Raw genomic sequence first — 17,797 nt, forward strand, 5'->3', positions numbered from 1 at the left:
CTGACAATCTAATGATAGGTGTTGACAAGTAGAGCGCTCACTCTTCTGATTTCTCTCTTTGGTTGATTAGAGAGAGCTGAGATCACAGTCTTAATTTAGTGTCCACTTCCAAAGAGGTAACAGTTCCTGCTTCACAGAGTCCCTGGTTAGCCCCAGTGAGTGCCAATTATGGAGTGTATATGAGTGGTGCCCCTTGGGGTTATCATGTGGCAACCCACATGCAAAACTGTAAATGTGTGCCAAAGACAAAGATCTCTAAACCAGAAATGAAATCCATGGTCAATATGTATTTTGTCTTTTTTTTTAGTCTAAAGGAAGTTCTGAATAGAATATCAACCAAGATTACATCACAAAAACTTTAAATGTATTTACAGAGTGAATAAGTTACATAGATCAACTTTGAATATGTTTCTGATGTGCAACCGGCTTACATGCACACAGCTAACACTTGACAGCATTAATTTGAAGGAGAAAACTTAAGAATGGCCCTTTACATATATGTTACAAATAAAATATGACATTTCTTAAGTAACAAAGTGATAACTCATAGTTTATGATTCTACTTGTGGCTATCCAGATGGATATTAAAATATGCATGCGTGACAGGTGAAAAGACTTGGAATTTATAATGTGAATTTCTTTAACTTTTTCTACAAAATGGCAAAGTTGGTTAAAATTAACACTCATCCTTATGTAGTATAAATATGCTCATATAAGCAACCTTCTAGTAAAAAGCAGCCAAGACCCTTACAAAAAGGTCTATCTGGACCATATTTGGTGCTAGGGTCCTAATCACAGACTCCTGCAGAGATTCAGGGCTTTTGGAAACAGTAGCCTAGCAACATAAGAAAGGTACTTCATAGCAGCTCCTTTTAGATACAGTAATTGTATTCAAATTACAGTGTATATTAAATTGTCCATTTACAATTCCCTTTTCACATAAACAGGCTGTCAGCTTTTGACTGTCTTACAGTTTTCAGTGGCCAGCTTCATTCTGCCTGCCCCTTCCTCAGCCCACCAAAAAAAAGAAAAAAGAAAAAAGAAAAAAAAAGGAAAAATAAAAGAATGTACAAGTTTTAGAATATAAAATATTTTTTTAGTGAAGAAAACATTGCACTTTTGCCAATCTAAAATTGTTTCTAGAAAGGAAGGTATTGTTCAGTGTAGTCAGCTTTGGTATGCAATGGAAGTCACTTTCTTCAGTAGTGAGTTGCATCTGCTCAGTAAAATAACACCTTTGTGCCACACAGCATAACAGATGGAGTCTGTTCCAGAATGTTCTATGCTACCTTGGTTCTGATGGTATTGCTACACGTTGGAAGTTCTGTCATCCTGTTTTTCTTAGAAAAAGTCCTACAGGTAACAAGAGGGAGAACAGTCTGACCAAGCCTTCTGAAGGCTGAAAAGACACTGAATGACGTCACCCCAGCATGACAGCACCCCCAGCTTGGAACCCATGGGGGATGGGAGGCTCCTGTCAGAGACTAGTGCCAGAAACACTGGAGTCTGGAAGAAAAGTAGTGAGGACCCGGTAACTCTGGGCCCTGCGAATCATGTCCCGGATCTCCATGTTCAGCTCCATCAGCTTGGTGCAGATTTCGGTCAGGCTCTGGTTAGACCCCACCAATGCATAAGTACCCGTTTGTCCCAGAGTTTGATGACGGAAGTAAATATTCAGTAGTGTCTGGACCTCATCATCAGAACTGCTTCCAAAGATGTCATTGGGCCACAGACTTCTGCAGTCAAAAAACAGCATAGATTAGAGGCACTATTGGTTACAAAGTTGAGAGGTTATGAGCCGCTGAAGTATAAGAATATTACTTTTAAATAACCTGGCTTTGAGATATAGCTCACATACTACTATACAATTCAACCATCTGAAGCATACAATGCAGTGGCTTTTAGTATATTTGGAGTTTTACAAACATCACCATAACTGATGGTGGAATGTTATTGGTTCTGATGAAAATATCTAAAGCTTCTAAATATCAGAACACAATTTGATAATCATAAAACATGTATTTGCTATGCATTCTGGTTCCAATGAATGTGACTATACTATGAAAATATAAGGGGAAAAGGATACATCCAAATAATAGTTTTCAAAATATACCCCAACATAATTTGAACTGTTTCAACATTATAGGTATGACAAAAGACCAGAAGTAACACCTATATTTTAAACATGTAAGTTCTGAAATCTGATATAGCTGGCATGGTAATGGTAAAGATCTGAGAAGGATGTGTATAAAATATCTAGATGTCCCTTCTGTAGTGATTAACTATTAGGCATGCATTTTTTTTCACCGTTTCTAAAAGAAATAGTAGAGTTACCTGCATTCCCTGATTTGCCGTAAAGCCTTGCCAAGTTCATTGTTCTTCAGGCACTCCAGCATGGACTGGATGGCCGCTTCAGTGGATGTGAAGGTTGGCTCAGACCAGGCACCCTCTATATAGAGAGGGTCAGCTGCAATGGCCGCAGTGGCCTCCTTCAGGTTTTTCTTTAAGTCACTCAGTTCCCTGGACATATTTAGCAGCTGTTAAAAAAATTTTTACCATGTTTAGTTGCAGGCTAGATTTTGCATCCCCAAGAGAGAAAATTTTCATTTCTCTGGTCTGGTTAAGCATAAGCTTAATATCTTGGTAAACTAAAATTGAACAAATAAAACTACTACCTGGCATGTGTAGGGGGTCATATACATTGCATAAATTTCTGTATCAACTACTGGGATACTCTCCTTAGATGAAAGGTTAACATTTCCTTTAAACAACTGTTTTCTATTTAAGTAGAAGGGTATATCCAGAGTTAAAATGCTTAAGACAACAGACTTGGGTAGAGCTGGGTTCAAATGCCAATTCTGCACTGTATTGTGGGACCATAGTCAAGTAAATAGACTTTTTTTTTTTTTTTAAAGATTTTATTTATTTATTTGACAGAGAGAGAGATAGCGAGAGCAGGAACACAAGCAGGGGGAGTGGGAGAGGGAGAAGCAGGCTTCCCACCGAGCAGGGAGCCCGATGTGGGACTCGATCCCAGGACCCTGGGATCATGACCTGAGCTGAAGGCAGATGCTTAACGACTGAGCCACCCAGGCGCCCAGTAAATAGACTTTTATGTGCTTCAGTTTTCTTTTCTGTGAGACTGAAGACATTACCTACCTCACAGGTAACTTTAAAGATGAGATGATGTATATAAAATGCTTAGTACACTTTGGCACATAAATGCTTAATAAGCATAATCATGAACATGGATCTTGTTTGAAAAATAACTTTTTCTCATTTGTATGCCATGGGAAAAGATGAAAGATATAATTTAAGGAAAAGGAAAAATCTCAAGATAGTATTCATTTTACAGAGGTAAGAGGTATTTTATCTCAAAATTACTGGTACCAAAGGATAAATCATAAAGAGAGAACCTATGTCACTTTTTAGTGCCCCCTAGATATACAATGGAAGTCAACTGTTTTGCGATTTGATCTCAAGAGCATTTTCAAAAAGTTGATGTGCATTTAAAGATTTGTTTTCCTTTGTAAGGTAAGTTGGTGCTGTCTTTTATTTTGGAAAGTTGATTTACCCAACATCTTCATCTTTCCTCATTCCCAGCTAGCTCACTGGACCATGTCTAGAACCAAATCCCTCCAGAATTATTTGTCTTCACACAGATTACTATTAAATACAACTACCTATTCCAATACTAGGTTTAAAATTTACTGAGGTAATCCTTTTAAGTAAGGTATTAGAGGAGGAGCTTGGGAAGATGGTAGAGTAGGAGGATCCTGAGCTCACCTCCTCCCACGGACACAATGAGGCTACAACTACATATAATGCAACTCCCTCTGAAAACAACCTTAGGACTCGCAGAATAGTTCTTCCACAGCTAAAGATATAAAGAAAAGCCACATTGATAAGGGTAGGAGGGGCAGAGAACCAAACCCAGGGTGTGACGACCCATAAGGAGAAGGGATATCACAGAGGGTGTGCAGAGGTCTTTCCTGAGGAGTGAGAGGATCAAGCCCCACATCAGGCACCCCCTGTCTTGGGGATCAGCATGGGGAAGATGAGCGCCTATAACATCTGGCTTTGAAGATCAGTGAGGTTGGGCGCCTGGGTGGCTCAGATGGTTAAGCGTCTGCCTTTGGCTCAGGTCATGATCCCAGGGTCCTGGGATCGAGTCCCACATCGGGCTCCCGGCTCAGCGGGGAGCCTGCTTCTCCCTCTGACCCTCTCCCCTCTCATGCTGTTTCCCTCTCGCTCGCTCTCTAAAAAATAAATAAAATCTAAAAAAAAAAAAAAAAAAAAATCAGTGAGGCTCCAGAAGAGTGGGAGGACTATAGTAAACTGAGACTCTGCTTTTAAAGGGCCAGCATATTACATCAGTCACTCCAAGACTCATTACAGAGTCAGTAGTATGAAGAGCACCTGGGTTATATATGAAGATTCACAGACTAATTTTAGGGCATGTGTCAGATAGACAGGGATCTGTAGGAGCTTTCTCTGGGAATAGAAGTGTTGGTAGGCAACATTTTTCTTCCTCTCCTTAAGTCTGGCTGGCCTGATGCTGGTGGAAGCCAGTTCTGACAATCTCCATCTACTTTGCTAGCACTGCTTGCCCTGCTCTGGCAGGTATTCCTCCTGCTACAGGGGGCAGGCAGCCTGCAGCAGCTGCAGCCAGGTGACTCAGCCAGCCTAGCTGGGGTCAACCCTGCTCACCGACATGCCTGAAGCAGTCATGGCCCAGTCACAGAAGGCACACCCCTGGAGTGCCTGGTTCTGGTGACCAGGGAAATGCACTGCAGGGCTCCACAGGGACACCTTTTACATAAGGCCACTACTTTCAAGACATACTATACTGAAACAGAGGTAGAGGGAAGAGGGGAATATGTTCCAAATGAAAAAAGATAAAACCTCAGAAAAGTACTAAACAAAACAGATAAGAGTTCAAAGTAATGGTCCTAAAGATATTCACTAGACTTGGGCACCTGGGTGGCTCAGTTGGTTAAGCGACTGCCTTCAGCTCAGGTCGTGATCCTGGGGTCCTGGGATCGAGTCCCACATCGGGCTCCTGGCTTAGCGGGGAGCCTGCTTCTCCCTCTGACCCTCTCCTCTCTCATGCTGTTTCTCTCTTGCTCACTCTCTAATAAACAAATAAAATCTTTAAAAAAAAAAAAGATATTCACTAGACTTGAGTAGATGAACTTGTGAGGATTTCAACGAAGAAAAAATATAAATAAGAACCAGTCAGAGTTGGAGAATACAAAAACTGAAATGACAAATACAATAGAGGGAATTAAAAGTAGAGATGCAGAAGAATGGGGGGTCAGTGATCTGGAAGACTGAGTAATGGACAGCACCCAAGCTGAACAGCAAAAAGAAAACTGAATTTTAAAAAACGAGGATAAGGGACCTTTAGACAACATCAGTTTTACTAACATTTATAGGGGTCAGAAGTAGAAGAGAGAGAGAAAGGGGCAGATAATTTACTTAAAGACAGAATAGCAGACAACTTCCCTAACCTGGAGAATGAGACATCTGGGAAATACAGAGAGCCTCTAACAAGATGAACCCAAGGGAGGTCACATAATACTTAAAATGTCAAAAATTAAAGAGAGAATCTTAAAAGCAGCAATAGGAAAGCAATTAGTTACACAGTAGGGAAACCTCATAAGGCTATAAGCTGAGTTCTTAGAAGAAACATTGAATATATCATGCCACTCCCTTTTGGCCTGCAAAGTGCTGATGAAAGGAAGAAAGTCTACAACCAAGAATACCCTACTTAGGAAGCTTATCATTCAGAATTGAAGGAGAGAGAGTTTCCCAGAAAAACAAAAGTTAGAGTTTATCACCACTAAACCAGTCTTACAAGAAATGTTAAAGAGACTTCTTTAAGCAAGGAAGAGTCCATAACTAGAAGATATTATGAAAGGAAAAAATTTCACTGGTAAACATATACCAAAGGTAGTAGTAGATCAATCACCTAGAATGCTAGAAAGATGACTAAAGGAAAAAACAGTAAAGTCAATTATATCTACCACAATTAGGTGATACACAAAATAGATCTAAAATATGATGTCATATACATAAAATGGGGTAGAATTAAAAATGTACTGCTTTTAGAATGTGTTTGAACTTAAGTGACCAACTTAAAACATACTGTTATATACATATACATAGAATGTTATATATGAATCTTATAGTAACCACAAGCCAAAAACATATTAGATACACAAAAAATGGAAAGCCAAGCATAACACTGAAAAGTCATCAAAAAAAAAAAAAAAAGGAAAGAAAGAGAAGAACTACAAAAATAACCAGAAAACAACAAACTGCTATAAGGACATACCTATTATTAATTACTTTGAATGTAAATGGACTAAATGCTCCAATCAAAACACATAGGATAAATGAATGGATAAAAAGAAAAACAAGACCCATCTATATGCTGCCTACAGGAGACTTGCTTCAGATCTAAAGACACATACAGACTGAAGGTGAAGGAACAGAAAAGATATTCCATGCAAATGGAAATGGAAAAAAAAAAAAAAAAAGCTGGGATGGAAATACTTATACCAGACAAAATAGACTTTGAAACGAAGACTAACAAGAGACAAAGAATATGCTATTAAACCAATGGATCAAGGAAGAAATAAAGAGAAAATAAAAAAAATACCTTGAAACAAATGAATATGGAAACACATGGTTCAAAATCTACGGGACTTAGCAATAGCATTTCTAAGAGAAAGTTTCTGATAACAGGCCTACCTCAAGAAACAAGAAAAATCTCAATCTAACCTTACATCTAAAGGAACTAGAAAAAGAAGAACAAAGCACAGTTAGTAGAAAGAAGGAAATAATAATAAGATTAGAGTAGAAATAAATGAAATGGAATATAAAAAAATAGAAACCTCAATGAAGCTAAGAGTGACTTATTAGAAAAGATAAAAACTTAGCATAATACCCTCTAGCTCCAGCCATGTTGTTGCAAATGGCAAGATTTCATTCTTTTTTTTTTATGGCTGAGTACTATTCCATTATATATATATTTTATATATATATATATATACCACATCTTTTTTATCCATTCATCAGCTGATGGACACTTGGGCTCTCATAATTTGGCTGTTTTTTTTTTTTTTTTTTAAAGATTTTTTTTTTTTTTTTTATTCATGAGAGACAGAGGGAGAGAGAAAGGCAGAGGGAGAAGCAGGCTCCCAAGGAGCAGGGAGCCCGATGCGGGACTCGATCCCAGGACCCTGAGATCATGACCTGAGCCAAAGGCAGACGCTTAACCATCTGAGCCACCCAGGCGCCCTTGGCTATTGTTGATAATGCTGCTATAAACATCAGGGTTCATGTGACCCTTTGAATTAGTATTTTTATATCCTTTTGGTAAATACCTAGTAGTATAATTGCTGGGTCATAGGATAGTTCTAGCTTTAACTTTTTAAGGAACCTTCATACTGTTTTCCAGAGTGGCTATACCAGTTTGCATTCCCACCAACAATATGAATGTTCCCCTTTCTCCACATCTTTGCCAACACCTGTTGTTTCTTGTGTTGGTAATTTTAGCCATTCTGACTAGTGTGAGGTGGTATCTCATCATGGTATTTTTTTTTTTTTTAAGATTTATTTATTTTAGAGAGAGGGAGAGAGTGAGCATGAGTGGGGCGGGGAGGGGCAGAGGGAGAGAATCTCAAGCAAATTCCCCACTGAGCATGGAGCCTGACACTGGGCTTGATCTCACGACCCTAAGATCATGATCTGAGCCGAAACCAAGAGTCAGATGCTCATATTAGATACACTAATATCTAGGTATCTAGGTGACTGAGCCATCCAGGCACCACTCTCATCATGGTTTTGATTTGTATTTCCCTGATGATGAGTGATATTGAGCATCTTTTCATGTGTATTATGTTAAGCAAAATCAGTCAGAGAAAGACAAATACTTTATGATTTCACTCATATGGGATTTAAGAAACAAAACATATGAACATAGGGTAAGGGAGAAAGAAAAAAGAGGGAGGGAAACTATAAGAGACTCTTAAGTATAGAGAACAAACTGAGGGTTGATGGAGGGGAGATGGGTTGGGGGGATGGGCTAAATGGGTGATGGGTATTGAAGGCACTTGTGATGAGAGCCCTGAGTGTTATATGTAAGTGATGAATCACTAAATTCTCCTCCTGAAACCAATATTACACTATATGTTAACTAAAATTTTTAAAAACTTGAAACAAACAAACAAAAAATACACAATAAAAAAAAGAAAAACTGATTAACCTTTAGCCAGACTCATCATGAAAAAAAGAGAGGACTTGAATGAATAAAATCAGAAGTGAAAGAGCTGTTACAACTGACAGCACAGAAATAAAAAGGACTCTAATAGACTATTATGAAAAGTTATACACCAACAAATTGGACAACGTAGAAGAAATGGATAAATTCCTAGAAATAGTCTTCAAGACTGAATCAGGAATAGAAAATCTGAATAGACCTATTACTAGTAATGAAATTGAATAAGTAATCCAAAAACTCCCAACAAAAAATCCAGGACCAGATGGCTTCATGGGTGACTTCTACCAAACATGTAAAAAATATTTAATACCTATCCTTCTCAAAGTATTCCAAAAATTGAAGCAGAAAGAATGCTTCCAAATTCATTGTACAAGGCCAGTATTATCCAGATATCAAAATCAGACAAGCACAGTACAGACAAAAGATTAAAGGCCAATATTCCTGATTCATATAAATGTAAAAATTGTCAACAAAACATTAGCAGAGTTCAATAATATATTAAAAGGATCATTTACCATGACCAAGGGATTTATTTCAGGGATGCACGGATGGTTCAAGATCTACAAATCAATGTGATAAGCCATAGTAACAAGATGAAAGATAAAAATTATGATTAATCTCAATAGATTAAAAAAAAGCATTTGACAAAATTCAGCATCCATTCATTAAAAAACTCAACAAAGTGGGTATAGAGGGAACATACATTAACATAATAGAGGTCACATATGACATACCTGTAGCTAATATCATACTCAACAGGGAAAAGCTCAAAGCTTTTCCTCTAAGATCAGGAACCCAAGCCAAGGATGGCCACTCTTGCCACTTTTATTCAACATAGAACTAGAAGTCCTAGTCACAGCAGTCAGACAAGAAGAAAAGGCATCCATATTGTTAAGGAAGACACTAAACTGTCACTATTTGCAGATGACATGATACTATACATAGAAAACTCTAAAGACTCCACCTTTTTTGGTGGTTTTTTCTATTAGAACTGATAAATGAATTCAGTAAAGTTGCAGGATACAAAATTAATATACAGAATATACAGAAATCCGTATATTTCTGTACACTAATAATGATAGGAGAAATTAAGAAAACAATCCTATTTACAATTCCATCGAAAAGAATGGAATACCTAGGAATAAATGTAAGGAGGTAAAAGATCTACACTCTGGTAACTATAAAACATTGATGAAAGAAACTGAAGAGGACACAAACAAATGGAAAGTTATACCACACTCATGAATTGGAAGAAATAATATTTTAAAAATGTCAATACTACCCAAAGCAATCTATAGCTTCAGTGCAATTCCTGTCAAAATACCACAGGCATTTTTCATAGAACTGGAACAAATAATCCCAACATTTGTGTGGAACAACAGAAGAGCCCCAATAGCCAAAGCAATTGTGAGAGAGAACAACAAAGCTAGAGGTGTCCCAATCCCAGAGTTCAAACTATACTACAATAGTAATAGTAATAGTAATCAAAAACATATGGTACTGGAACAAAAAGATACATAGATGCTTGGAACAGAACAGAGGACCTATAAATAAACCCATACGTACACAATTAATTGACAAGACACAAACATATGATGGAGAAGAAAAAAAATCTTTTCATTAAAAAGTGTTCACAAAATTAGACCACTTTCTTATGTCATGTACAAAAATAAAATGAATTAAAGATTTACACGTAAGACCTGAAACCATAAAACTCCTAAAAGAAAACATAGGCAGTAAACACTTGGGCATTGGTCTTACCAATATTTTTTTGGATAGGTCTCTTCAGGCAAGGGCAAAAAAAGCTGAAATGAACAATTGGGACTACATGAAACTAAAGTTTTTGCACATCAAAGGAAACCATAAAAAAATGAAAAAGCAACCTATTAAATGAGAGAAGATATTTGTAAATGATGTATCTGATAAAGGGTTAATCTCCAAAATATGTAAAGACTCATACTATCTGATGAAAAAAATGGGCAGAGGACCTGAATAGACTTTTTTCCAAAGAAGATCTACAGATGGCCAACAGTCCAATGAAAAGATACTCAACATTACCAATCATCAGGGAAAATGCAAATTGAAACCACAATGAACTATATCACCTCACAGCAGTCAGAATGGCTAATATCAAAAATATAAGACCAAGTGTTGGGAAGCATGTGGAGAAAGGAAGCCCTTGTGCACTGTTTGGAGGGATGATAAATTGGTTCACCACTGAAAAACAGTATGGAAGTTCCTCAAAAAACTAAAAATAGAACTACCCTATGATCCAGTAATTCCACTACTCAGTATTTTACCCAAAGGAAACAAAAGCCCTAATTTGAAGAGATAAATGCACCCCTTTGTTTATTGCAGGATTATTTACAATAGCCAAGATATGGAAGCAGCCCAAGTGTCCATTGATAGATGGAATGGATAAAGATGTGCATGCACACACACACACACACACACACACTGGATAACTGCACAGCCATAAAAAGAATGAGATCTTGCCTTTGTGACAACATGGATGGACCTAGAAGGTATTATGCTAAGTTAAGTGAGTCAGATGGAAAAAGACAAATACTGTATGATTTCACTTATATGTGGAATCTAAAAAAGAAAACAAACAGGTTCAAATATAGAGAACCAACTTGTGGTTGCCAGAGGGGAGGGGAGTTGGGGGATGGGTGAAAGATGTGAAGGGGATTAAGAGGTACAAAGTTCCAGTTATAAAGTCACAGGGATGAAAAGTACAGCATATAGAGTAAATAATATTGTAATAATTTTGGGGACATATGGAAGCTACATTTGTTGGGGTAGCATTCCCTAATGTATATAAATGTCGAATCACTAAGTTGTATGCCTAAAACTAATATTGACATAATACTGTATGTCAAGTATACTTTAATTAAAAAGATTAGAGTATTTTATATATATAATTTTTAAGTTTGAAAGTCAATATCTTAATTATTTCAAAGCTAGGGATGTTTTATATACTATGTGTATGTGTGTATAGCCATTTAAGACTTCCCTAGATTTAAAATAATTAAGGAGAAATTCACTTTAAATTTATTAGATTGAAATAATTATGCATAATATATATATACATGATAAGAATACATAATTTTATTACTCTAAAGTGAAACCTGAATTGCTCTTAAGTATGGGAAATGACATGAGTTACATTTAATGTGTGTTATTTTTTGAGCAGAGATGGACTCTAAGGTTCCTGTTAATATTTGCTAGAACAGCAAACTTTATCTTGACAACATGTCCTATAACTTGCATTAACTGTGTTCTCTTTAATAATTTGTAATTCTGTGGAGGAAGCCTGGTTTGTGAAGAGATCTTCATACCGCTCCCTTGAAATTGGCATTTAAAAGTATACTTAAAAACTATTCAGTCATTTTCCTTTTATCAAACTAAGTGATAAATATGGTAACAAGGCTGTCATGTGTGTTTCCTCCTCTACCCTCCTCCGATGTGAGGTTTCTTGGGCTCCGTCCTCACCCCACTGCTCTTGGTAGGATGGGCTGTTCACGGACGACCAGCACATCTGCACCTTTAGTCCACATCTCTCCTCTGACCTCAGATCCTCCCATTGAACTGCTTGCAAGACGTCATTAAACCTGGGCATGGTCTAGTAGGCCGATATAGTCCCTGACCAACACGCGTGGATGTATAGTGGCCTCAGTCCTCCTTTATCCCTGTGTCAGCTGTGTTACCACGGGTCACCTGGTTCATCGAAGATGGAACCTCAGCATTGCCCTCGACTTTTTCTTCTCCTTCATTCCTCATCCTGACCCCTAATCAGTTTCATTGGCCTTTTGTGCTAAGTCTTTCTTTCATTTTCTGTCCTCTCTCCATACCTAGCCCTTCTGTCCTGGTCAAAACCCTCATCCTTGTCTGAGCTATTTCAACAACCTAGTGACTAGTCTCCTGTCTCCAGCCTATGTGTCATCAAATCCACCCTTCACATCCCTGCCATAAAAATTTAACTAAAACATTCCCAAGCACAGTATCTTCCGTCATCTAACCCTTACCTATCTCTTGTGCCTGATTCTTCCTTTTTGGTCTGCATTTCATATTCTAGCAATACTAAATTGCTTGTACTTGGGGCGCCTGGGTGGCTCATTTAGTTAAGTGTTCGACTCTTGGTTTCAGTTCAGGTCATGATCTCCAGGTCCTGGGATGAAACCCCGTGCTCAGGAGGGAGTCGGCTTCTCTCCCCCTCCCTCTACCCCTGCTCATGCTTTCTCTCTAAAATAAATAAAATGTTTTAAAAAAATAAGTTCCTTTTGCTTCCTTTTTTAAGAAGATTTTTATTTATTTATTTGAGAGTGGGAGAAGCAGACTCCTCACTGAGCAGGGAGCCGGACACAGGGCTCGATCCCAGGACCCTGGGATCATGGCCTGAGTTGAAGACAGACACTTGACCAACTGAGCCACCCAGGCGCCCCTGTAGTGCCCTTCTCTTTTTTACCACTTTATGCTCATGCTGCAGCTGCTTAATGGAACATTTCTCCTTAGCCCTCACTTCATCTAACTCCATCTCCTTCTTTAAGAATCAGCTCAGGTGTGATTTCCTCCAGAAAGCTTTCCTATTTCAACCTCCTCACCTCCAGCTGAATTAGATGCTTGACCTTTGCGCTTCCGTAATATCCAGTGTACATCACCATTATTTCACTTACTTTGTTGCAGTAATATTTCTTCACTTCTAGGAAAATTTTGGCTCTCTTGGAAGTAGTATGTTTGTTACTTTTAAAAATATTAAAGCATCCTAATGCTAAGCAGGACAGGGCAACTGAAGAGAATCAAACGTCATGTAGATATTTACTTCTTATCTGAATGTTAGGGCAAGTATGAAAAAGTAAATATAAAGAAGAAAAACCATAACACAGGAACTTTTTCAAAGAAGGATGTCCAGAACCAGGGTGAGGATCAGAGTGGGCCAAGTGAGGCCTCTCGGCATAGCAGCAGGTGAGGCACTCACTCAGGGTTGTCCTTAAATTTTGTGCCTCGGCTAGTCACTTGCTTTGCCCTAGTCCTGGCACTGCCAAACGAGAGCAGAAGGAAAGACAACACATATTTAAGTTTTGTGTTTGAGCAAATCAGTTATGTGGGAATAAAATCACTTGGACAGTTATAAAAGGGCTGGGGGGAGAGGCCAAAAGGAAAAGAATGATTTTCATGGTAGGACTTGGCATCGGGAGGCGTGCGGCTCACCTCTGGCGTGGAGCTGACTTCGTGCACCTGGCCGATGAGCTTACAGTAGGACTGAAAAAGCAGCAGCAGCTGGAAGTGCAGCTTATATAACCTCTGGCACAGTTCCAATTGCTAAAGAGAGAGTGTGCATGGGAAGAAACAGTTATTAAGGATCATTCTTGTATAACAAGGGAAATCTCGGTGGAAAAAAACTTTTTTTTTTTCTTTTTACATCAAGGAAACAGAACTAGCTGTTATTATTCCAGATGAAACAGAACAACAAAATCCAGCCAATAAATATCAGTGAGAAATTCACAATACAAGATAGAATAGCTCCTGGAAGATGACTAATTAGAAGGAGTTGCCATAAAGGGACTCAGTGAATCACCGGATTTTCATTATGTTTGCCAATTAAATCCCTACAAATTATAGCTGTGGTCATCTTAATTGCAGTTGTCTTAATTTTTATAAGCTAAAATTGTTTTAAAAAGCAAAAACAATTACGAAAAGTATATTTGAAAGGCAAAACATTTAAGTCATTCTAGGTGTTAAATTTGTAAGTTCAGCAACTGGGGGGGTTACTCCATGTGACAATTTTGGCTGCCTTTTAGAGTGCAGACACTCATCTCAAAGTCTGTGTAAACACAACAGTCAGTCATATGATCCTCTAAGGTGTTGTATCAGTTTTAGTGACAATGCTTCTACTCAGTGCTTAGTAAATATTTGTTGAATTACAGAGTTAAAAAGGGGCTACAAGTGCTAGGAGAAAAGAGAAATTAAGGGAACATTCAAAACTTTGTGTGGAAAGAACATTAAAAAGGAATCCTACAAAATGGCCCTTGAGCCCTATAGCTACCTCTGGAATTTAAAATGTTTTCATTATATGGCTTAGGTCTACTATGAGGGAAAAATAAATCTTGAGTAATTCCAACACCAACGATCATACTACTCTTTGAGCTGTATCTGCTTGTAATGGGCTCTACACTTTGCCCGTTTTACTCTAAGAATGAGTTAGCTCCTAGGTGGTGGATGGCAATTCTGTGGAAGAAAAGAGCAGCCTTCATGAGATAGAATTTCATGGCTCAGCAGTCACCAGGGAAAGTGGGTTAAATATGTGGCGTCAACGAAACATGTCACTGTTCAGTTTCAAATGTGGTTAAGTAAGGATAAATAGGGCCTTTCTTTTGCTAATGGACTATAAAGAACTCAGCTCAGAATTGAGAGCTTCTGAGGTCTCTTAAAATTGCTCCCCCAAATCAGTTTAGGGAGAGAAATGACAAGAATTTAAATTTAGGCTTTAGGAAGACTATCCAATTAATGGTGCTAATAGAATTTTGATCCTAATTGTTAAAAGTTACAAAAGTCCGTGCTAAGGCTATGCTCAATGAAGTTTTCTTTTGTCTTGTCCTTTCCCTGGCTCCTGGGGGGAAAATAACAATTCTAGATTTAGACTGATTTGATCTCTCAATGCTGATACCAAACACAAGTTTAAAGAAGTAGCTACACTCATTAGTTAACCCAAACTGGATCTTTGGTTGTTTTAGTCAAGCATTTTGTTTTTTGATCATTTAAACCTTTCTTTATGGAAATCTTTTAAAATCTGATGTAAAAGATAACTGCCAGAGACTTGCAGATAAATAAAAAAGTATTTTTAAAAACATAATGTTACCTTCACAAATTTAAGGTGAAACCTAGCTATGAAAACTCCGACCTTTGTTACAGTGCTGGTTATTACTCAAGATATCCCACTGATAGTATGAGAGTTCATAGCAACTTAAATTTCTACTTTGGGACGAAAGCAGCCCAGAATGCTACTAATTCACTGCACGTCTCAGTCTACCAAATAAAATAAAATGAAACGCAAAGGGGAAAACATGCTAAGAGCTAGAAGAGTAACCGTAAAAATAAGGTTTGTTATGGGTCCATGCCTAAAATGGACATAGAGTATGAAAGAAAGTTAACTTACTGCAAGAGATTCCATTTGCTACACAGCAAGCACAGGAAACAAAGGAAAGGAAAGAAAGTACAGGGTCAGTGTAATGCATGCAACGGAAAGCACGGCCCTCTTCCAAGAGCAGAACCGTCAGCAGTATTAGCACTGCTTGCCCAAACTCGATCAATGGTTGCACATCTTGTACCCATTCAACATGCACAGCGGTCCAGTTAAAAAGAAGCTTGAATGGGAAACATATCACTGAAAAATAACTGGTAATCGTTTAGACTCTCTGATTGGTTGGTTTAGGTTTTGTCAGTCTTGGAGACCAGAAGTCAAAACTTTTATTGCTTGAAGGTTTTAGTGTTTAACTGTGAATAATATGTGAATGGAGTAAAACGGTGAGGAGACCAACTGATTAATCTGAAAGAACTGGAGCCCCAACAAATTATACTTTTGCTACCCGTTAGTTAAGGCAGAGTCTTTAATCCGTTTGACTTCCTATCTGCTAAACTATGACAATCCAATTAACATATAATATAATTAACAATCTAAGTGGCTTTTCATTTAGTCAGATTGCCTTCCTTGTTAAGAATATTTTATAGGACTGCGAGATATAGTCATTTCAAAGGAGTAAACCTAGTCTGTATACTCCCAAACAAGTGTGAGATTTGACAAGTAATTTTCTTGTATTTCATTTGTAATAATTTTGTTCTCAATTTCTAAAAGTAATCTAGAACTGGTGGATAGTTTAGAATAATATAAATTTGTAACTGAGCCATGTTCAATTATGGCTTCCATTTTTTGGTGTCATCATATCCTAACCATAGACTTGGCTTTAAGGAAAGTGTGGGTGTGTTGGAAAGATGATCAGAGTCTGACAGAATATTAAAAAAAAATCAATTTGGCCATTCCTAATTATGGATCAATATATCTGGTTCTGGATTTTCAAAATATTTAAAGACCTATCTAACTTAGTTTCTAATCCTTAATAGGAAAATCACTTATTTTAAAGTTCTTTCTAAAATAAATCTCTGGGTTATTATCAGTTTAATGTATTATACTTTATATGTGGTACACTACACACACAAAATAAAACTATCAAATTACTTATTAGTATCTTCAAACATAAAGCCCCACCACTACCAACCCCCCCCAACACCTTCTCCTAACCTCCGAGGGTCTCTTCTTTCCTCACCTGTTACTAATATCCTATGAGTTGGGCACACTGATGACTACTGTATTATGTTTATTGAGTAGTTTTTTGGACCTTGGCCATGAATATCTTTCAAAGCGTTGAAAGATGAATACATTGAAGCCTGTGATGCAGATTACACAGCCTGAGGTATTTACTATTTTCAGGAAGACTTTATGCCTAGACATTTTAATGACCAAACCTTAAGTACTGAAAAAACTGCTATCTTTCTACTGTTTTCCAAAACAAGGTTGTAATCCAAGAAGGTCATCAAATCAGTTAAAGCAGAATGTCCTCTGTTCAACAAAGGCAAATGAGACTTTTTGACTCCAGCTTGGTGCTGAGGAATTTAATGTCCATGAATTCCTCCCACTCAGCGCTCAAGGAACAAAACTGTATTTCTTGGGGGATGGCCAAGTTGACGCACACCAGTTCTCAATATCCTTCTTAAACGCTCCCTTTTAGGTAGGTTGGTGCAAGCCGCCTTGCTATTTATTATCTTAGAATCCTTTCCTAGGCCACAGGCTGGGGCCTCATTTGCATTTAGAGCTCCCCAAAAGATAGTGAAAAATACCTTTCTAGGGGGCAATTTTATGGCAAATGTTAAAACCTTTTATCCCTCTTGTGCTAATGTTTTCCTGTATCCAGGTTTTAAGAATAATCCCTTCATAAGTCTTTATGAACGTATTTATGTTTTGGTGACTTCAGATTCTTTTGAAAATGTTATGGGAATGGCACTGTTTCATTTGGTCAGAAGGATTTTCTTCAAGCCCTGTTCCTGCGCTCCTAATATAACTTGATTTATAAATTGGATTTAGAGGTATGTTTTCTCAAAACAAGAAGAAAATATCAAGAAACCAAGATGTTAAAAACTGATCATAGACAGGGTAGCTTAAAAGCCCAGAATAATCTTTGTTTGTTAACAGTAGCATAGCCATTCTTGTTTCTCTGTATTCTTCTCTAAATGAGTTCTATGCTTAGGACATAGCCAGTCAGGCAAAAATTTGAGAAATGTTTATCATGACAGAAGATGAGCCACAGCGTACTGTAATAGCTATTGTTTTCATCATAGTTAATCTCTAAAAGCCACTGGTTTAAATTAAGTGGGACAAAATTTAGACAACCTAGCCTAAGAATACATAGATGTATCTCATCTCCTAAGTAGGTATACCTACCTCCTAAGTAGGTA

At 37.7% G+C, this 17,797-nt stretch overlaps 1 protein-coding gene across 12 annotated transcripts in view; it reads right to left on the reverse strand.

Annotated features, from left to right (window-relative positions):
* Positions 1–269: 269 nt before the first annotated feature.
* FRY (FRY microtubule binding protein) overlaps positions 270–17,797 on the reverse strand; it is a 347,615-nt gene continuing 330,087 nt past the window's right edge. For all 12 annotated transcript variants that reach the window (XM_035003581.1, XM_035003580.1, XM_035003582.1 and 9 more), the window contains 3 exons: positions 13,502–13,612; positions 2,335–2,537; positions 270–1,736 (listed from right to left, as the gene is read on the reverse strand). In XM_035003581.1, the coding sequence (XP_034859472.1) occupies positions 1,478–1,736; positions 2,335–2,537; positions 13,502–13,612 (573 nt within the window). In that variant the 3' untranslated portion in view covers positions 270–1,477. The remainder of the gene's footprint in view (positions 1,737–2,334; positions 2,538–13,501; positions 13,613–17,797) is intronic.

This window comes from Mirounga leonina, unplaced genomic scaffold (genome assembly GCF_011800145.1).
Source record: "Mirounga leonina isolate KUSES-001 unplaced genomic scaffold, KU_Mleo_1.0 Mir_127, whole genome shotgun sequence".
NCBI lineage: Eukaryota > Metazoa > Chordata > Mammalia > Carnivora > Phocidae > Mirounga > Mirounga leonina.